Raw genomic sequence first — 22,136 nt, 5'->3', positions numbered from 1 at the left:
CTTCCAGGGGGGGTGATCACCCCATATAGACTCCCTGATCACCCCCCCTGTCATTGATCACCCCCCCTGTCATTGATCACCCCCCTGTCATTGATCACCCCCCCTGTCAGGCTGCATTCAGATGTCCGTATGATTTTTACGGATCCACAGATACATGGATCGGATCCGCAAAACACATACGGACATCTGAATGGAGCCTTATAGGGGGTGATCAATGACAGGGGGGTGATCACCCCATATAGACTCCCTGATCACCCCCCTGTCATTGATCACCCCCCTGTCATTGATCACCCCCCTGTCATTGATCACCCCATATAGACTCCCTGATCACCCCCCTGTCATTGATCACCCCCCTGTCATTGATCACCCCCCTGTAAGGCTCCATTCAGACATTTTTTTGGCCCAAGTTAGCGGAAATTATTTTTTTTTTCTTACAAAGTCTCATATTCCACTAACTTGTGTCAAAAAATAAAATCTCACATGAACTCACCATACCCCTCACGGAATCCAAATGCGTAAATTTTTTTTGACATTTATATTCCAGACTTCTTCTCACGCTTTAGGGCCCCTAGAATGCCAGGGCAGTATAAATACTCCACATGTGACCCCATTTCGGAAAGAAGACACCCCCAGGTATTCTGTGAGGGGCATATTGAGTCCATGAAAGATTGAAATTTTTGTCCCAAGTTAGCGAAAAAAGGGAGACTTTGTGAGAAAAAAATAAATAAAATCAATTTCCGCTAACTTGTGCCAAAAAAAATAAAATTTGATGAACTCACCATGCCCCTCATTGAATACCTTGGGGTGTCTTCTTTCCAAAATGGGGTCACATGTGGGGTATTTATACTGCCCTGGCATTTTAGGGGCCCTAAAGCGTGAGAAGAAGTCTGGGATCCAAATGTCTAAAAATGCCCTCATAAAAGGAATGTGGGCCCCTTTGCGCATCTAGGCTGCAAAAAAGTGTCACACATCTGGTATCGCCGTACTCAGGAGAAGTTGGGCAATGTGTTTTGGGGTGTCATTTTACATATACCCATGCTGGGCGAGATAAATATCTTGGTCAAATGCCAACTTTGTATAAAAAAATGGGAAAAGTTGTCTTTTGCCGAGATATTTCTCTCACCCAGCATGAGTATATGTAAAAAGACACCCCAAAACACATTGCCCAACTTCTCCTGAATACGGCGATACCACATGTGTGACACTTTTTTGCAGCCTAGGTGGGCAAAGGGGCCCACATTCTAAAGATCACCTTTAGGATTTCACAGGTCATTTACCTACATACCACACATTAGGGCCCCTGGAAAATGCCAGGGCAGTATAACTACCCCACAAGTAACCCCATTTTGAAAAGAAGACACCCCAAGGTATTCCGTGAGGGGAATGGCGAGTTCCTAGAATTTTATATTTTTTGTCACAAGTTAGCGGAAAATGATGATTTATTTTTTATTTATTTTTTTCCTTACAAAGTCTCATATTCCACTAACTTGTGACAAAAAATAAAAACTTCCATGAACTCACTATGCCCATCACGAAATACCTTGGGTTGTCTTCTTTCCAAAATGGGGTCACTTGTGGGGTAGTTATACTGCCCTGGCATTTTAGGGGCCGAATGCGTGAGAAGTGGTTTGAAATCAAAATCTGTAAAAATTGGCCGGTGAAATCCGAAAGGTGCTCTTTGGAATGTGGGCCCCTTTGCGCACCTAGGCTGCAAAAAAGTGTCACACATGTGGTATCTCCGTACTCAGGAGAAGTTGGGGAATGTGTTTTGGGGTGTCATTTTACATATACCCATGCTGGGTGAGAGAAATATCTTGGCAAAAGACAACTTTTCCCATTTTTTTTATACAAAGTTGGCATTTGACCAAGATATTTATCTCACCCAGCATGGGTATATGTAAAATGACACCCCAAAACACATTCCCCAACTTCTCCTGAGTACGGAGATACCACATGTGTGACACTTTTTTGCAGCCTAGGTGGGCAAAGGGGCCTACATTCCAAAGAGCACCTTTCGGATTTCATAGGTCATTTACCTACTTACCACACATTAGGGCCCCTGGAAAATGCCAGGGCAGTATAACTACCCCACAAGTGACCCCATTTTGGAATGAAAACACCCCAAGGTATTCCGTGAGGGGCATGGCGAGTTCCTAGAATTTTATATTTTTTGTCACAAGTTAGCGGAAAATGATGATTTTTATTTTTTTTTTTCCTTACAAAGTCTCATATTCCACTAACTTGTGACAAAAAATAAAAACTTCCATGAACTCACTATGCCCATCACGAAATACCTGGGGGTGTCTTCTTTCCAAAATGGGGTCACTTGTGGGGTAGTTATACTGCCCTGGCATTCTAGGGGCCCAAATGTGTGGTAAGAAGTTTGAAATCAAAATGTGTAAAAAATGACCGGTGAAATCCGAAAGGTGCTCTTTGGAATATGGGCCCCTTTGCCCACCTAGGCTGCAAAAAAGTGTCACACATGTGGTATCTCCGTACTCAGGAGAAGTTGGGGAATGTGTTTTGGGGTGTCATTTTACATATACCCATGCTGGGTGAGAGAAATATCTTGGCAAAAGACAACTTTTCCCATTTTTTTTATACAAAGTTGGCATTTGACCAAGATATTTATCTCACCCAGCATGGGTATATGTAAAATGACACCCCAAAACACATTCCCCAACTTCTCCTGAGTACGGTGATACCACATGTGTGGCACTTTTTTGCAGCCTAGGTGGGCAAAGGGGCCCACATTCCAAAGAGCACCTTTCGGATTTCACCGGTCATTTTTTACACATTTTGATTTCAAACTACTTACCACACATTTGGGCCCCTAGAATGCCAGGGCAGTATAACTACCCCACAAGTGACCCCATTTTGGAAAGAAGACACCCCAAGGTATTCGCTGATGGGCATAGTGAGTTCATAGAAGTTTTTATTTTTTGTCACAAGTTAGTGGAATATGAGACTTTGTAAGAAAAAAAAATCAAAAAAAAAATCATAATTTTCCACTAACTTGTGACAAAAAATAAAAAGTTCTATGAACTCACTATGCCCATCAGCGAATACCTTAGTACCTCTACTTTCCGAAATGGGGTCATTTGTGGGGTGTTTGTACTGTCTGGGCATTGTAGAACCTCAGGAAACATGACAGGTGCTCAGAAAGTCAGAGCTGCTTCAAAAAGCGGAAATTCACATTTTTGTACCATAGTTTGTAAACGCTATAACTTTTACCCAAACCATTTTTTTTTTTTTACCCAAACATTTTTTTTTTTATCAAAGACATGTAGAACAATAAATTTAGAGCAAAATTTATATATGGATGTCGTTTTTTTTGCAAAATTTTACAACTGAAAGGGAAAAATGTCATTTTTTTGCAAAAAAATCGTTAAATTTCGATTAATAACAAAAAAAGTAAAAATGTCAGCAGCAATGAAATACCACCAAATGAAAGCTCTATTAGTGAGAAGAAAAGGAGGTAAAATTCATTTGGGTGGTAAGTTGCATGACCGAGCAATAAACCGCTAAAGTTGTGGAGTGCCGATTTGTAAAAAAGGGCCTGGTCTTTAGGGGGGTATAAACCTGTGGTCCTTATATGGTTAACAATATGGCTGGAGGAAAGGGGTTAGGTTGAGAATTTGGCATGGTGGTGCTGTTTTAATTTTTGCCTCAGGCAGAAGAAAGGCTAAGTGCACCCCTGCCCCATGCTACAAAGCACTGAGGGAAGGCGAGCCTAAGCTGAACTCTTAGGGGCAGCACGGTGGATCAGTTGTTACCACTGGTGCCTAGCAGCGCTGGGGTCAACATCTGCATGAAGTTTGTATGTTCTCCCTGTGTTTGCATGGGTTTCCCCTGGGTACTCTGGTTACCTCCCACACTCCAAAGACATACTGATAGGAAACTTAGATTGTGAGGCCCTTTGGGGCAGCTTGATACTAATGTCTGTAAAGCGCTGCGGAATATAGTAGCGCTATATAAGTGCATAAAATAAAACAAATAAAGGCCCATGAGCCTTTAGCTATGTCCCTGGCTAATTTCTACAAATAATTATAACTGCTACCTTTAAAAAAAAGGGATAAACTGGGAACCATAAGAGGAGTCATGTGGGACAAGGGGCTGGATTGAAAGTTTTAAAGCAATGGCATGGAAAGTTGCAATGGTCACATGACTAGTGGCTCTTGGGAGTCTGGGTCGGGTCTGAATAGATCATCAGCAGGGGTAGGGAGTAAAGGTGAAAGAACAGGTTAAGTGAGGTTTAGAAGGCCAGGTAACAGGTTAGTCTAGCCTTTACTAGGCCAGGTAACAGACTAGCCTTCCAACCCTTCCACCCTTTTGATTACAGTTTTGGTGTTTGCTGTGTAAAGTGGGATTGCAACACTTCACATGCTCAGTGGGAGAGGTGGTTTATTGACCACATCTCACATTAACTAATACTTCCTTTGTTGATATCATGTGCTATATTTTATAAGCCATGTTCTCTTGTCGAGTCAATTTTATGTGCTGTTCACATAGAAGTTCTGTAGACAGAAAATGGGGAACCCATTTAACGGCCAAGCAGCTCATCAGTGGGGGTACACAGTTGTACTGCTATATTTGGAAATGCCAGGGTAGTCAAGAAGGTTGGTCAGGGTTATTAATGGCTACCAGTGGGCCAGCTGGGAGCATACAAGTATGGCTGTCTATGAAAGTTGCAGCCAGGTAACCCAGACAAACCATGTATATAAGACTTCTATCACTCTCATTATGAAATACATAGAACAGCAACCAGATTGTAACACTTTATGAGGCTCTGGTCAATGAAGAAATAGGAAATCTATAGAAATAAAATGGTGCCCTAATCCCAAATATAATATGATACCTATATTTTCAACATTTTATTGCACTTCATATGCCTACAATCAGTAGCATCTTGTCACATGCACTTACATGTAAAAGTCCAGAGCTCTGCATGGAAAAGCCAAGCAAAAATCATCCCAACTTTCGAATTCATGCTGAAAGGAAATGAATTAAAATAAATTTAGTAGACAATATAGATAAATGTTAAACAATTATAAAAAGCAAAAGTATATGTTATAAGAACTACCACTCCAAATGCCTACAGTATTTAAATGTAAGATATTACTATAAATGTAATTGTGTTGTACATTCAGCGATACACATTACGTTGAAAGTGGCAGATTTAAGTCACAACACTAGCAATTCCACCCAAAAAATGCTGAACTGAACCAGCCCTCGGTTTCAGCCAACCAATTATGGCCAGCAGGGTCCCCCTGATCTCTGGGCCCTGAAAAGTTGTTTGGTTTAGGTGATGTTAAAGTCTACCTGTTAGAAGGTCACTTCGCATCCAGGGCTGCACTGGAAAGATAATACCTGATATCACTTGGTTCACATCTCTAGCATCTATACAGCCTGAGATAGATCTGAACCCAAACCAATTAGATTTTCGTCTCTGTGAGTAATCCTAGAGCTAGGCAAGAGATTTAAGACAGCTGTTTCCTGTCGCCATTTGTCTTCCCTAGGCTCTGTACTGTGCAACTTACTACATACAGTATGTCTGTTTTGTTTGTTTGTTTTTTTTAAATTCTGGCTTGTTTTTTGGATTAATCTTATAGCTGCTGATTCTGCTTACATCTACTCTCCTGGATTTAAACTCTTATGTGCTGCACTCATCGTCTTTGCCTCTCCCGGTTATTTGACCCCGCTTGCTTCTCTTTTATCTCCTTGGTCATTCTGAAAGGGCTACAATTATAGTTTGCCTTCACCAATATTTTGTTATCAAGCTCTGCAGACATATCCTGGGTCCCTAGCAGACAAATCCATGCTGCCTTGTGGCGGGCCCTGGTATATACCAAGGGGTAGCCTTAGTTTCATACTACTTGGAGAGGTTTCAGAAGGCTGGTAGCAGATTTTGGGTTCACTGGGGGTTGTCTGGATGGTGACTGCAGTACTCCCAAACATTATCATTGCATGTGACCCCTGTTAGATGGTTATATTCAAATATCATTCTAATGAATAACCTGCAAATCATATACTGTATACATTCATTGACAAAAATAAATAACACACCCAGATAGAAATGTCTCAGGCAAATATGTGAATGATTACAGATGTGGTCTGATTAGAGTCTTGCCACAAGAGGATGTAAAAGTGCTTTCTCCCTACAGAAAGGCTCTCAGAGGATACTTTTGGGTATTGTAAGGGGTATCTCTCTTCCACTGGGGTCGCAACCACACACTTCTTCACGGACACCAGGCTTTAGGGGCCAAACTGTGCTTTATTGTGGCACACGGCATAAAGAAAAACATACAAAGCCAAAATAAAACTCCTTGCCCGTCTGGGCTCTACCTAAACACATAGGTTTCCCTGACTCACCTCTAAATACCACTTAGGGTCAGGGTCTCAGGCTCCAAGCCTTAGCAGATTCCGCTTATCAAGCGCCAGTCCACATAGGGGAGAGATCAGGCTTCGCATAGCCTTGTGTCCCCTCAGCCCTCCTGACTGAGACCACATGCAGAGCCTCTGCTCCAGGTTCACAGACACTTCCCCCCCGGACTGACACACTGAGGGTGGATTTATGCTAGCCTGATTAGGTTAGGCTTCACCTGCAATCACCTTCCAGCTAGGGAAAAATCTGCCCCGGACTGGAGGGGTGGATTGGGAGGTCCCACTGCCAAAACCTACCATCCCAATCCAAGTACAATCCAGCCCGGAATAAATAAAGAAAATAGCTCCAGCAACTATATTTACGGAAGTCAGCGTCATTCTGGATTTTACCCACCTCAGCCAGGTGAGGAACCTGGGAGAGATATACCCCCCTTCTGGGACTTTCCCATACATTTTACAGTTCACATCGCCACAGTATGTTCATTTTGGGTGAAAGATCATTGACAGGTGTTCAAAGGGCCATAAGTATCACTTGTGCTTCTTTAACACAGTTCTTGTTATTATGGATGACTCTCCATTTATTATTCTCAATTTCATGCACTCAGGGGACAACCCAACCTGAGGGGACTCCCCAGTACAGATCCAAACACTCACTCTCCCTATAAGATGTTTAGTGGCATTTTCCCTGTTTCACACTTCACACATTCACACATACTGCTTAGTTCATTTCTTTGCAGATATTTCCTGCTACACACAATTTCCTATCTGGTTGGTTGACTGTCGAAAAGCTTCAGCATATCCCCCATCCTTCTACATGTTTCACCAGCAAGCAGTTATGCTGCTTGAACCCTGAACCTAGGTATTTACAAACTTCCACTGACATCTTCATTTGCAGCGGTGTCATCAACAACAAATTTGGACTGCTATGTACTGGAATCATATCATCTTTAGCAATGAATCAAGGTTCTGTATGGTGTCCAACTAAAGCCAGGTTCCAGTATGGAGAACCTTTTGGTGAACATTTCTATATTACCTTGTTCTAGAAGTGACACACTACCTCAATTGTTGGTGTGATGATCTGGGAGCCATCGGATATGAGAGTGAGTCACACCTAGTAGTGATATAAGGAACACTAACAGCTCAGCAATATGTGCAGGACATCCTGCAGTCACATATGTTGCTTTACTTGGCAGCCCTTCCAACTGGCATCAGGATAATGCTCTCCCATACACAGCAAGGGTTTCACAGGAATGTCTTCACCAGATAAAACTTCCTTGGCCTGCCCAGTCACTAAATTTATTTCCAATCAAGCATTTATGGCACCAGCAGGCATGCCAACTTCAGCAAGCTATGAGTGTGCAGGATCTACAGGCCCAGCTTCAGCATCTGTAGGTAAATGTGCTACAGGATACTATATGAAATCCATATGCCTTCATGCCCAACTGTATCTCATCTTGTATCCAGGCTAGAGGAGGCCCAACAGGGCACTAGAGCCTCCTTTCTATTGCACAGTTTTCCACAATAAGCTTATCCTTTCTCTCTTATATTATAATTACTTACATTTGTGGTCAAGGCTCCGGGGGAAGTGTTGGGAAGAGGGTGTGCACTGGACACGGTAGGACCTAACCTTGGCTAGTGGTGTGCCTTTAGCCACGTGACGCGGGTAGCCAAAAAAGGGGGCTAACCCAGGGAGTCTGAGCTGAGTGAAGCTGGAAAAGAGGGAGGGTCGGGTGGGGCACTGTGCGATGCCGACACCAGAGGGAGGGCGTGAGCCGGCTAAATACCCTATGCCCCTCCCACAAATGCAGGCTGGAATCCAGCCTGCTATACTTGTGGTCAAGGCTCCGGGGGAAGTGTTGGGAAGAGGGTGTGCACTGGACACGGTAGGACCTAACCTTGGCTAGTGGTGTGCCTTTAGCCACGTGACGCGGGTAGCCAAAAAAGGGGGCTAACCCAGGGAGTCTGAGCTGAGTGAAGCTGGAAAAGAGGGAGGGTCGGGTGGGGCACTGTGCGATGCCAACACCAGAGGGAGGGCGTGAGCCGGCTAAATACCCTATGCCCCTCCCACAAATGCAGGCTGGAATCCAGCCTGCTATACTTGTGGTCAAGGCTCCGGGGGAAGTGTTGGGAAGAGGGTGTGCACTGGACACGGTAGGACCTAACCTTGGCTAGTGGTGTGCCTTTAGCCACGTGACGCGGGTAGCCAAAAAAGGGGGCAAAACATGAATTTTAGGCAGTTTATTATTTGTAGATTACAAAACCAGACTGGAAAAAGCTTTGGCAATCTCGACCCGTGGATGAGGGATGTAACGGGAAAAACAGGAAGATTGCCATCGTCCCATCTTCCGTATGACGTGAGCGGGGACGCCATGTTTGGAGGCTGCCGATGCGGCCCCGATCCTGAAGGAGTGTCCGGAAATGGAAGCAGCGTGGAACCCCAGACCCGAAGCTATGGAACGAATGTGCCTGATGAACTGCGCGGACGTCAATGACAGCACGGGAAAAGGCAGTAGGGGGCTATCGGGAGTTCTGTCATGGAGAGTGGAGAGCAGCTGATTGAACACGGACACTGGGCACCAAGGATTGAACGACTTAAAGTATTCGATCTGTACCGGTGGACCGACTTGGGAGGTTTTGGAGGAAGGAAGAGAGAAGGTGAAGTGGTCTAAACTATGGAGGAGCTGGCTGATAACCGGCCCTGGATTCCGGGCTGAGGTGCAGCAGAATTCCCCCGGCCTGAGAAACCCATAGAAGCTGAGGTAGAGAGCGGCTTTGAGGATCGAACTTCTGAAAGGGCCAAAGGGATTACCATCTAGGGCGGCAGAAATTTTTTGGAATAATTCCCCTGTGACTGGTTGTCTGGAGGGAAGGGCAGGGGAAGAGAGCTTCTGAATGCCCCTCAAAACCGCTTTGACCGCCTGGGAGGAAAAGAAGGAGGTATGACTAGGGTGACTGATCATGTGGTGGTGCTGGATGCCCGCTAAATAAAGTCTGATGGTATTGTGGGACAGATGGAGCTCCTTGTGGCAGTATGCCAGGAAAGCCAGGACGAAGGAGACTCTGTCCCTGTCCCCCCTGGGGTGAAGGTGGGCAAACCGCCTGAAGGTGTTCCACCCTGTTAAATAGTTCCGGGCAGAATTAGCCGAGAGAGACTCGCGGATGAGACCGTGGGCTGCGGAAACGTACTCCTCTAGTCCATGATCAGGGCTTCGAACCCCGGAGGGTTGATCCCGACTCTCCGAGCTCCCGGCATGACCTGGAAAAACAAATTAAAGTTTAAACGGGACAGAGCATCGGCTGCGGTATTTTTCCTGCCCTCTATGTGCCTGCAAATGATGCGGAAGTTGTTTTGCAGGGACAGCCAGGTGAGCCTGCGAACCAGATGCATGACCTTGGGGGAGCTGGACCTACCCCTGGCGAGGATGTCAACAACCGCCTGGTTGTCAGTCATGAAGCACACTGGCCTGTTATTCCATGACTGACCCCAGACAAGAGCGGCTGCGACGATGGGGTAGACCTCGAGCAGGGGGGAAGACCTGGCAGCCTCCTGGTCTGAGGAGACCTGCGTGGGCCAAGGACCCGCAAACCATTGATCCCCGCAGATGGCCCCGAAACCGAGGGAAGCAGCAGCATCGGAGAATACCAAGGGAGAGGCCTCGTTCCACTGAGGAACGAAGAGGGAGATGCCATTCCAGCTGGACAAAAACAAGGACCACATGGCCAGATCCGCCAGCGCGTCACGCCCGAGGTGGATGAGGGCATGCCGATCTGAGGCTGCTGGGAGGAGTCTGAGTAGGCCGGCGGTGAAAGACCTGCCCTGGGGCATGATCCTGGCGGCAAAGTTGAAAGACCCCAATAAAGACTGGAGTTCCAACTTTGACACCGTGCGGGTGCCCACGAGCCTGGCCACGGAGTCCTTTAACCTGTTTAATTTGTCCAGGGGGAGGCTGGCCTCCATTCTGATAGTGTCCAGGGTGATGCCCAGAAAGGTGATTACCCTGGAGGGGCCCTCGACCTTAGCTGAAGCCACCGGAACATTGAGGCGGCTGAACAGGCTGAGGAGGCTGTCCAACCTGTCCGGGGCGTGTTCGGCCTGCTCGATGAGCAAGAAGTCATCCAGGTAATGGATGACCCTCGGACAGTGGGCATGATTGACCAAGAGCCAATGCAGTGCTTGGGCGAACTGGTCAAAGAGCCAGGGACTGCTCTTTGACCCGAACGTCAAGCGGGTGGCAAAGTAATATTTTGCCCTCCATTTGAGGCCGTAGAACTTCCACAGATGAGGCAGGATGGGCAGCAACTTGAAGGCATCAGCAATGTCCGCTTTTGACAACCAAGCTCCTGCCCCGACCTGTAAAATGAGCTCCACGGCCTCGTCCAGGGACGAGTACTGCATAGAGAACTCGTCCGACGGGACCAGGGAATTCAGGCTGGGGGTGCTGGATGCATGAGGAGCAGACAAGTCATAAATTAATCTTTTTTTATTGGAAGATTTTTTGGACACCAGACCTATGGGGCTGACCCGGTACAGAGGGAAAGGGGATTCTGCAAAAGGACCGATCATAAAGCCCTTCTGTAACTCCGCCTCCAGCAGAGCGTCCACCGCCCCGGGATCCGCCAGAGAAGAGAGGAGGTTGGGGCACTCATGAGTGACCTGCGGAAGGGTGACTAGCCCGGTATGGAAACCCTCCGAGAACCCCTGTGAGAGAAACTGGACAAAAACTGGGGTCATGATGTTGTTGGAGGAGGGAGAGTAACAGGTCAACGTTGACCCCGCCTAGTCATGAGCGTTTAGCCGTGCGTTGGGAACAGGAGGACTGAGGATGGGCCCTGAAACAGATGGTGCAGATGTGCAAAGCCTTGCATTTATCATAACTGCAAGAACCCAGGTTGAAGTTGTTACATAGCTGATTCTTCCCTAAGAAGGTGATGGGACGGCCGAGTTTGTCCGTGGTGGGGTTGGGTTTCTGCGCCCCTGAGCTGGACGTTGGCCTGGCAGGAGATGGGTTGGTGACATGGGGGCACCAATCAGAAGAATGGAGGACTGATTGGCAACCGGCACAGGCTGGGGATTTTTGCCCGGCGAAGTGCCTGCAAAAAATCTCCATGTCCAACACTGCCCAGTTGGTGACATGCTGGTGCTGGAGGAAAGCCGCTGCAGCTTTGGCAGAGAAAGACCGGTGGTACTCGTAGAAGGCGGTACCGCCATATCTGTAACCCAGCTCGGTGACCTTGTACATGTATGTGTCCAATTCTACCCTGCGGTGGGGATGAATGGAGCACACTATGTCCCGGTACAGGCTGAAGTTCAGCATAAACTCGGGGATGGACAGCTTCTTGTTGAGGCGGACGTCTCTAGACCTCAGCACCACCGACACATCACCGCAGGCGATTGTCCGGTTTTCGACCGTATCATGGGTGGAGATTAGGATGGCGGCCAAATTGAGTCTGGAGTCGATGTGTGACATCGAAGATGCCATGTTGTTGATGGTCGCATGGAGTTGGGTCAGGGAGAGCTGAATGGTCGACATGGAGACCAGATCTTCGGAGGCTCCGGGTGGTTCAGAAGCCCTGGGAGATTCAGGGAAGAGCAGATGATACAGTTCTGCCTTCCGTGCCGATGCCGAATGGCGGATCCCTTTTTTCTTCAGTTCCGCGAGCATCCTGGGGATGGTCCAATGCCTGTAAGATGCGCGGCTGGCTGCTTCCGAGACCGCTGACTCAGGGATGGACAGTGAGTCCTCAATATCCGAGACGTGCGACATGTTGCCCGAAGAAGACCGGACCCTGTGGAAGGATCTGACGTGAATTGACAACCCCTCGTGCAACCCCAAAAATATTTTTTATTTATTTTTTATTTTTTTTCTTACCTGGAGCCTCAGAAAGTTTAGGATGGAAAAAAGTTAGGAAACCTGGAATCGAACAAAAAACTCGGAAGCCCGCGGAGAGAGTGAACTTCCCACCCTGCGAATCTGGGATTGGTAAGTGAGGAAAAATTTTTTTACTGGTACCTGCGGGGAGATGTACCCCAACATCTGCTGACAAGACGAAACTTACGTGATGATGAAACAGGAAGAAAACAAACCCTGGAGGTGGCAGGCCGAAAACGCAAGAAATCCTGAACGATATCAGGCGATGGGAGGACAACCTGAAAGAAAACACGAAAAACCGAGCGGCCTGAGCGTGTCAGGTAGTGAGGAAAAGGACCTGACGTGAACAAGTGAACGAATACGCCGGGCCCTGAACAAACCGAGAGCCGAGACGCGTCTGGAAACGAGGCCCCAACTGGCTGCCAGCATGGAGTTGACCAGTGTGGCAGGCAGTGAGGAGACATGACCCGTGCGTGCTGGCAAATGGCGAGCAACGGGCCCCAAGCGTGACAGATAAAGAAACCTGAACTGACCGTGATAGGTACACCTGGGGAAGAAGAAAGATGCAACAGGACAGTAAGAGGGAAAGAAAGACGTGGAGTGAGAAGGCGAGCCCAAGAAATGACCCTGAAAAAGATAAAAAGACACCAACAGGACTGACCGGACGGGACATGAACCAAACGTAACAGGAGGGAGGACATGATGAAGGCTTGACCAGCAAGAGGACATGACGAGGGCCTGAACGTATCAGGCAGAAAAACCAGAAGCAGAAAACCCGAACGTATCAGGCAGACAGACATGAAAAAACGGAAAACCTGAACGTATCAGGCAGACAGTGACGAAGATGGAAACCTGAACGTATCAGGTAGACGGACATGAAAACGGAAACCTGGACTTACCAGGCAAACAGACACGAAAAAAGAAACTTGAACGTATCAGGCAGACAGTGCCGAAGATGGAAACCTGAACGTATCAGGTAGACAGACATGAAAACGGAAACCTGGACGTATCAGGCAAACAGACACGAAAAAAGAAACCTGAACGTATCAGGCCGAAGACACAAAGAACCTCCTGAACGTATCAGGCAGGAAGACGTGGAGCCAATCCTGGACACATCGGAAAAAACACTAGAACGGATCAGGAGGGAGTACATGATGAAAGCAAAACCCCGGACGTATGAGGCAACCGGACCTGAACGTATCAGGTGATTGGACAGGCAGTGAGCCTGGACGTGTCGGGCGAGACCCCGAAAAGGAACCTGAAGGTATCAGGCTACAGGATACGGAGAGAACCATATTAATACAAGACAGGAAGAGAAGACCAACTGGACATCCTTGGAGGAAAAAACATGGCGACCAGGTACAATAGAAAACAGGTGAGAGAAAACGGAACATATCTGCACAGACTTTTTTTTTTTTTTTTTTCTTTTTCAGGGGCGAAACCGCGGCGTGCCTAGCAACCGGCCCATGCGGCTGCTCCCGGAACGCCCGGCCGCACCGCAAGACCGAGCCGCCCGGCCACGGCATCCCCGCAACATGTCCGCCCAAGCGTATTCTGGGCTTTTCATGTAACACTTCATTGAAAACACATGTGGGGCATGAAAAATGTGGTCAGGGAACCAGGAGTGGGCGTGGTATGCCTTCCATATTGGAGCCCAGGATTAGGGGTTCCCCCTGGGTGCCCCACGGTGGAGCGCAGGGAGGTTGGGAATATGGGAGGCTTCCTTATGACTGAAGCGATGTGTGGAACGCCGATGCGTTCCACCGTGGAACGCACCGGGGAAGTGGTGGAGCTCCGGGAGATGGGCGGAATTGCGCATGCCGATGCGTTCCCCGTGGAACGCATCGGGGAAGTCGTGGAGTGGCGTCCCCGCGTCCCCGTCTGCCGCCCCCCCAAGGCCTGGACGAGGAGGAATCAGCCCGGGGGGAGGGGGAGACGCGCGGGACCCCCCGCGATGCGACGTTTGGAGCAATGGCTTGCTGTGGAGGAGACTGGACGCGGGGAACATGAAGCAGCCAGTTCCGGTGTGCCCCAGCTGAATCTTGCCCCAGCGCTGCCTGAGCGGACCGCACCAAGTGTCCCGTCTCCTGCTGCACCGCTCCCCCGCCGGCCACGCCAGAGATGCGCGCTCCCCCAGACCGGGCGCGATGGCCGCGGCCGCACGGAGTTTAGATGGCGCGGTCAGAGGAGCGCAGCAGAGGAGACGCGTCGGTGGGGGAAGCGGAGGTGGGCGGCCGGAGATGGAGTGCGGCGGCGAAGCCCGGAGTAACTTACCCAGAAGGAGCGCCGCCCGGGAGGAACGTACCGCCGCAGCGTCTGCCTCGTCAGTCTAGCCGAAACCGGAAGTCGCACTCGAATGACGTCGCCGTAACACGAGATGCACTGTGCGATGCCGACACCAGAGGGAGGGCGTGAGCCGGCTAAATACCCTATGCCCCTCCCACAAATGCATGCTGGAATCCAGCCTGCTATACATATCATCATTACATTCATGTATACAAAAGTTTAGTTCGATCTCAACAACTCCTTCTTCATGCGTTATTTTTAGAGATGATCGAATTTTGTAAAAATTAGATTCGCGGGTTCGCCGAATTTAGTTTGGAAAAATTTGGTTTGATCCAAATATATTTGCGGCAAATTTTGTTAAATAACTGCTAATTCCTGGCTGCAGAGAGACTTTATAGTGGTGTAGAACACTGTGCCTTGCAGTAATAAGCATAGGGAGTCTGCTTTGGTAGTGAAATAATACTGTGAGTTTGTATGATATGCAGATGACAGGTGTCGCTCTTAGAATCACTGCACACTTCACTTATTTGGTTAATCACGGGGCAAAAACTGACCAAATAACTCAAGTATGAACTCAGCCATACAGGTCGATGTTAGCGCCAAGAAGAAGCGCACTCCTTTTACACCGTCGTCAGCTGATTCCACATAGATGTCTACAGAACCTGTTCTATTAAATGCTTATGCAAGTACAGTACAGACCAAAAGTTTGGACACACCTTCTCATTCAAAGCGTTTTCTTTATTTTCATCACTATGAAAATTGTAGATTCACACTGAAGGCATCAAAACTATGAATTAACACATGTGGAATTATATACATAACAAACAAGTGTGAAACAACTGAAAATATGTCATATTGTAGGTTCTTCAAAGTAGCCACCTTTTGCATTGATTACTGCTTTGCACACTATTGGCATTCTCTTGATGAGCTTCAAAAGGTAGTCCCCTGAAATGGTTTTCACTTTACAGGTGTGCCCTGTTAGGTTTAATAAGTGGGATTTCTTGCCTTATAAATGGGGTTGGGACCATCAGTTGCGTTGAGGAGAAGTCAGGTGGATACACAGCTGATAGTCCTACTGAATAGACTGTTAGAATTTGTATTATGGCAAGAAAAAAGCAGCTAAGTAAAGAAAAACGAGTGCCCATCATTACTTTAAGAAATGAAGGTCAGTCAGCCGAAAAATTGGGAAAACTTTGAAAGTAAGGGCTATTTGACCATGAAGGAGAGTGAAGGGGTGCTGCGCCAGATGACCTGGCCTCCACAGTCACCGCACCTGAACCCAATCGAGATGGTTTGGGGTGAGCTGGACTGCAGAGTGAAGGCAAAAGGGCCAACAAGTGCTAAGCATCTCTGGGAACTCCTTCAAGACTGTTGGAAGACCATTTCAGGGGACTACCTCTTGAAGCTCATCAAGAGAATGCCAAGAGTGTGCAAAGCAGTAATCAAAGCAAAAGGTGGCTACTTTGAAGAACCTAGAATATGACATATTTTCAGTTGTTTCACACTTGTTTGTTATGTATATAATTCCACATGTGTTAATTCATAGTCTTGATGCCTTCATAGTCATGAAAATAAAGAAAACTCTTTGAATGAGAAGGTGTGTCCAAACTTTTGTTCTGTACTGTATATCCCCCGACAGAGTGGAGAGAGTGTCAGCGGTAAGTTTGTGTTGACCTCACTGATTATTTTGCCGTTCCTCTGATCCGTCAGAACAATAACGCCTAAAATGGATCCTGTCTATGGAGCATCTGCCTTCACTCGGTCAGGATTTGGTCAGTAATCCATCAGTATTGCTAATGTCAAAAAAACAGGAGTGGATCCAAAACAGAGATGACACGTGAACAAAATATTTGCAAGTCTTCTGTGTTTTGTACCCACTCCTGCTTTTGGCTACCAAATCATAAGTCAATTCTGATGGGACCATACAGGCCTTACAGCTGCTACACAGAGAGAATCCGTTCTGCGCCTCATTTTACCTTCTTTCTGACAGATCAGAAGAAGGGTCAAATAAATGATGATGTCAGCCAAGCTAAAAAGACTAAATAGTGGCCCAGTCATGAAGTGGGGAGGGTGGGAACAGCATGAGAAGTCCACAGAGTGACCCTATGACATAGTGGTGAGGTGTAAGCAGCATGAGGAGACCACAGAGTGGCCTAATGACAGAGTCTGTAGGTGGTGGCGGTATCAGGAGGCCACATTGTGGCACAATGAAAGAGTGCGGAGGAGGCGACAGCATCAGGAGGTCACAGAGTGGCACAATGACAGAGTGTGTAGGTGGCGGCAGCATCAGAAGACCACAGAGTGGGTGACATAGTGCGGAGGTGGCAGCAGCATCAGGAGGCCACAGAGTGGCAAGGTGACATAGTGTGGAGGTGGCAGCAGCATGAGGAGACCACACAGTGGCAAGGTGACATAGTGTGGAGGTGACTAGTGTGGAGGTGACGGCAGCATGAAGAGGCCACAGAGTGGCAAGGTGACATAGTGTGGAGATGGCAGCCGTATGAGGAGACCACAGAGTAGAAAGTGACATAGTGTGGAGGTGGCAGCAGCATCAGGAGGCCACAGAGTGGAAAGGTGACATAGTGTGGAGGTTGAAGAAGCATGAGGAGACCACTGAGTGGCAAGGTGACATAGTGTGGAGGTGGCAGCAGCATTAGGAGGCCACAGAGTGGCAAGGTGACATAGTGTGGAGGTGGGTGGCAATACCAGTACCCGCTGAAGATGGTGGGTGAAGAAGGAGCATTTGGCATAAAATGTGTGGCATCAGGCAGGTGGTAGCATCAGAATAGTAGCTGAGGCAGGTAGCCACAAGAAACCGGTCTCTTTTGTCAAAGTGTTGGTGTGGCACCATGGATAATCTAGTCTGATGAATCAGGAGTTCTTGGGTGGAAATCCTGGCTGATCCACACCTGATTCATCTTGACAAAGGTCAGTCTGTCCACATTTTCGGTGGACAGGCGAGATCTTCTTGGGGTAACTATGGCCCCCGCCGCAATAAACACCCGCTCTGATGCCACTCTACTGGCCAGGCAGGACAGCTTTTCCATGGCAAACTCGGACAGTTGCGGCCATAAATCCAGTTTGGCTGCCCAGTAGTCCTGTGGATTTTCAATGATGGCTGGCAGGGTGCACTCCAAGTATGCCACCACCTTCTGGTTCAGGTTCTGCTCTACGTCTAGCTGCTGGTGAGTAGATTATTCACTAGGCGGGGGAAGAAAGCTTCTCATCAGAAACCGTAGACTCAGGCTGCTGCTGATGGAGGTGGTACTGCTCATGGCACCCCACCCCTCCCCAGCAGGCAGTGGAACGTGAGTGCAGAGGACCCCCCGGTCAGACCTGCGAGAGGATGGACGATGGTACAGATAGGGAGTGTCCAACTGACTACATAGGATGTCTCTATAGTAGTTCAGTTTGTCCTCCCTCTCAGCGGGTGTAAAAAAGGCCCACATTTTGGACCGGTAGTGAGGGTCCAACAAGGTGGAGAGCCAGAAGTCATCCCTCGGAGGGACTCCCTGCCTCCATCTTCACTGCATACTGCCAGGTTGTGTCTGGGTCCTCTTTCTCATCTTCCTCATCGCCCTGTAGCTCCTCTGCCTGATCCTGCTCCTTCTCTTCTGTCACCTGTATATAAAAAAGAAAAACATTTCGCTACACATTGCTTGTGCTCCAATCAGCAAGATTTACCATCATCTGTTCCAGGACATGAAGCAGTGGAATGATGTTGTTTATCCCGTAGTCCTGGCGACTGACAAATAACGTGGCCTCCTCAAAGGACCTGAGCAAACAGCAGGAGTCAAGCATGAGCTGCCACTGGCTGACATCGAAGTTACACAGGGGACTACTCCTGTCCGCTTGGATCATGAAGAAATTGTTGATGTCCTTTCTCTGTTCATATAGTTGGTCCAACATATGGAGGATGGAATTCCAATGGGTGGAAACGTTGCATATCAACCTATGTTGGGGATGCCGTTCTGCCGCTGCAGCTCAAGGAGGAGGTGCTTTGCGGTGTACGAGTGGCTGAAGTGCATGCAAAGTTTCCTGGCCATTTTTAGGATGCCTTGCAGATGGGTGGAAGACTTCAGGAACCGCTTGACAACCAGATTGAACACGTGTGGCATGCCAGGCACATGGCTTAGCCCTCCTTGTCGCAGTCCTGACACCATGTTCTTCCCGTTGTCGGTCACCATGGTTCCGATTTTGAGTTGTCGCGGAGAAAGCCAGGATTCAATTTCTTGCTGAAGGACACGGAGCAGTTCCTTCCCTGTGGGACTCCGTTCACCCATGAAAACCAGGTGCAGAACAGCATGAGAGTGATGAAAGGGATCGCACATGGCTTGCAAACACTACATGCCTCCAACATAATTCTTGGATCTCTACATAAAAATAATGTATTTGCTGTAAATCGCAAGAGGGGCATAGTTGGAGACATTGACTTCACAAGAGATACAGAGCAAGCAACCTCTGCTTCCTGTGTTAACTGATCTTGAATTAAAATTGGGGCAACTAGCTTCAGCTTCCTCTGATGTGTATGCCTACGAAGTCCTTTTGTTATGGCTTTGCACAGGGAGCAAGAATGTTACGCACAATTCTGATGGAACTCTTGATTTTAAGGAACTGGACTTGGACTCCAAAACAGAGGCTCTCCTGTCATATCTTGTGTGCTGTGGTGATCGAATGCAGATGGAGCAGATAAAAACACATAATTATTTTCAACTTAATGAAGCTGCTTTATTTAATTGTGAATAGATGGTAAAGGCGAAGTCTGCTGGTGTGTTGTCATCAGAGTCTTCATTATGTTTACTGCAGGACCCAGGACAACGTAATTCGGTCCATACAGCAAAAGGAGGTGTACAATCACCCATCAATTTTCCCCAAAAAAGCCTGTTTCACCGAATTTTTTTTTACCACTACGTAATTCAGTCCATACAGCAAAATCAGAGGCTCTCCTGTCATGTCTTGTGTGCTGTGGAAATCGAATGCAGACGGAGCAGATAAAAACACATAATTATTTTCAACTTACTAAAGCTGCTTGATTTAATTGTGAATAGATAGTAAAGGCAAAGTCTGCTGGTTTGTTGTGTAGGAAGGTGCAAGTGTCCGTCATTGACGGAAGGTATGTGTCACCGAGGTTCCTGGCCTCGGTGAGGTATGAGCCGGTAGTTTCGAGTGTCAGCGGCGGCTAGTGCTGACTGACACTGTTTGCTGTTAGTATGGCTGTAAAGCCGATCCGGGCCGGCTCTTACTGGGAGTAGCCAAAGTGCTGGGTGGGTGGCTTCTCCCTATGTTCCAGGTTGGGTCTTTACTGGCCTATAATAAACCCGGCCAGCAGTTTCAGCCGGCTGTGGTTTTCTCCTTTCCTGGGAGTGAAAGAAGCCACATATCACTGAGAGAAGCCTGCTGGGAAACAGGCCCTAAAGTCTGCTGTGGACTGCGGGTGGAAAAACTGCTGACCAGGTGAAGGCTTTTGTTCTGTGAACTTTTTATGGTGTGAACAAACACCAAGACTGCAAACTGTTACTTTTTGTTTTTCCTTATGTGTGAATAAAACACTGAACTGTTTAAATTAAAGAGTTTGTGGTTGCCTGTATACTGCGTCTGCTAGCCTGTCTACCAGAGGAATTTCCCAGAATTGGTGTCTGATGCGGGCAAACGCAGTGAGGCAGGCCTGAAGGCCGAAAAGTTTTTTGTTTTCCCGGGCACAAGTGAATGTCCTATATTAAGACGGCAAGGTTCTGACCCGTGTCCCCTGACAAAATAGAGGCGGTCGTGAAAGCCCTCATGGAGGCAAACTTTCAGCAGCGGAAGGCTAACAAGCAGCAGCAGGAAACTAACCAGCTGCTATTACAACATGTGATGGCGTTGCAAGCGGCAGAAGCGTCCCAGAACATCCACGATGCCCTGAAAGCTGTCCGTGCGGTGATCCCTAAGATGACCCCCTCGGATGACGTCGATACCTATCTGGCGGTGTTTAAAAAGGTGGCCATGAGGGAGAAGTTACCTCGAGACCAGTGGGCTGAGGTTGTCGCTCAGTTCCTGGCGTCTGGACCCCAGCAAGTGTTTTTCGATCTCCCCGATGATCAAGCAGACGACTACCTGACCATAAAACGTGAGATCCTGGTGAGACTAGGGGTGAATGTATTGGTCCGGGCCCAGCGGGTGCATCAGTGGTAATTTAACCCGACTGAACCTGCCAGACCACAATATTATGAACTGCTACACCAGTTGCAAAAATGGCTGCAGCCTGACATACTGACTCCCACTGCTATGCTGGACTGTCTGTTGGTGGATGTGTTCTGGAGGGCTTTGCCGTACCCTCTCCAGCACTGGATTGGCCAGGTGTCTCCTAGTAATGCTTTAGAGATGGTCGACCTGGTGGAGCGCTACGAGGCCACCAGAAATCTGCAGGGGGGTTCTTTTGGAAGGGGGCCAGTCAAACCCTGGAAATCTCCACCCCAGACCCGGCGGCTGGTGCCAGCCAAACCCGCCCGGGACTTACCCCCTGCAGATCCAGCCCCGGTGGTCTGCTGGCGGTGTCTCAAGCCGGGACACATAAGGCCAACTGACCCATCAGGGTGAACCCATGGATAGCTACTATGGCTACCACCACTCATTGTATGCCAGGAAGCTGTGCACCACAGTACCTCCGAAACTGTAGGCAATAGCCACCTGTGCCAGGTGGAAGTGGGGGACACTCTGGCGGTGGACCCTGGTGTCCCTGGTAAGAGCTGCCCTGGTGCGGCCTGCTGAGTATACTGGCTGAAAGGTCGGCGTTGTGTGCATTTATGGATAATTAAAGGACTATCCCACTGCCCTGGTCTCTCTATCAACGGTGGCCGGCAGGTGGACTCCTAAGGTGGCCGTCGCCACAAAATTACAGTATGAACTAATAATTGGGAGAGACTTCCCCGGTTTCCTAGCACTGTGGCAGTTACGAAAGTTACCGATACCCATGAGATAGATGTAACCCTAGCAGAGTGGCCCGGCTCAGGGGGGTGACCAGAACCCTTGGAACTTCAGTCCAAAGGGCCAGCGGTAGGGGTGACCGCCACTTCGGTGAAAGAGGGGGAGTCAACCCCGCTAAGTGTGATGGTGGGAGACATGGAGGACTTGCCGCCGGGTCCTGAGCTGGCAGACCTCAATGTCTCTGGGGATAATTTTGGTACTGGACAACACCAGGACCCAACCCTATCCGGGCCTGGGAAAATGTATTAATAATAGATGGGGAACCACAACAACCAGGGGCAGAGTCAGTGTTTCCCCGTTTTGTGGTTCATCAAAATATGGTGTATCAAGTAAACCAGCTGCGAGGTGAATCCATGGAACAGTTGGTGGTGCCCCAGGCTTATCGCAAACTCATGTTAGAGTTAGCCCACCAGCATGTTCTCGGGGGTCATCTGGGAATGCAGGAAACACAGGACCAGATTCTACAGTGGTTTTACTGGCCCAGTGTGTTCAGAGAGGTAGAAGAATATTGTAAGTCTTGCCCAACCTGCCAGATAACGAGCCCCCAGCCACATTTCCATAGTTCCATTGTACCCCTCCCGATTATCAAGGTCCCGTTCGAGCGAATCGCTATGGATCTCATAGGCCCGGTAC

General features: G+C 48.3%; 1 protein-coding gene across 1 annotated transcript in view; it reads right to left on the bottom strand.

Moving 5' to 3' along the window:
* The window catches only part of DUOX1 (dual oxidase 1), a 278,604-nt gene that overhangs the window by 232,020 nt on the left and 24,448 nt on the right, over window positions 1-22,136 (bottom strand). The window contains exon 2 of the mRNA XM_040413827.1: window positions 4,927-4,991. Coding sequence (XP_040269761.1) covers window positions 4,927-4,990 — 64 coding nt within the window. The 5' untranslated portion in view covers window position 4,991. The remainder of the gene's footprint in view (window positions 1-4,926; window positions 4,992-22,136) is intronic.

Source organism: Bufo bufo, chromosome 1, assembly GCF_905171765.1.
Source record: "Bufo bufo chromosome 1, aBufBuf1.1, whole genome shotgun sequence".
NCBI classification, from domain to species: Eukaryota; Metazoa; Chordata; class Amphibia; order Anura; family Bufonidae; genus Bufo; species Bufo bufo.
Note: the sequence above shows the minus strand (reverse complement) of the source record. Positions and strands in the feature narration are given on the sequence as shown.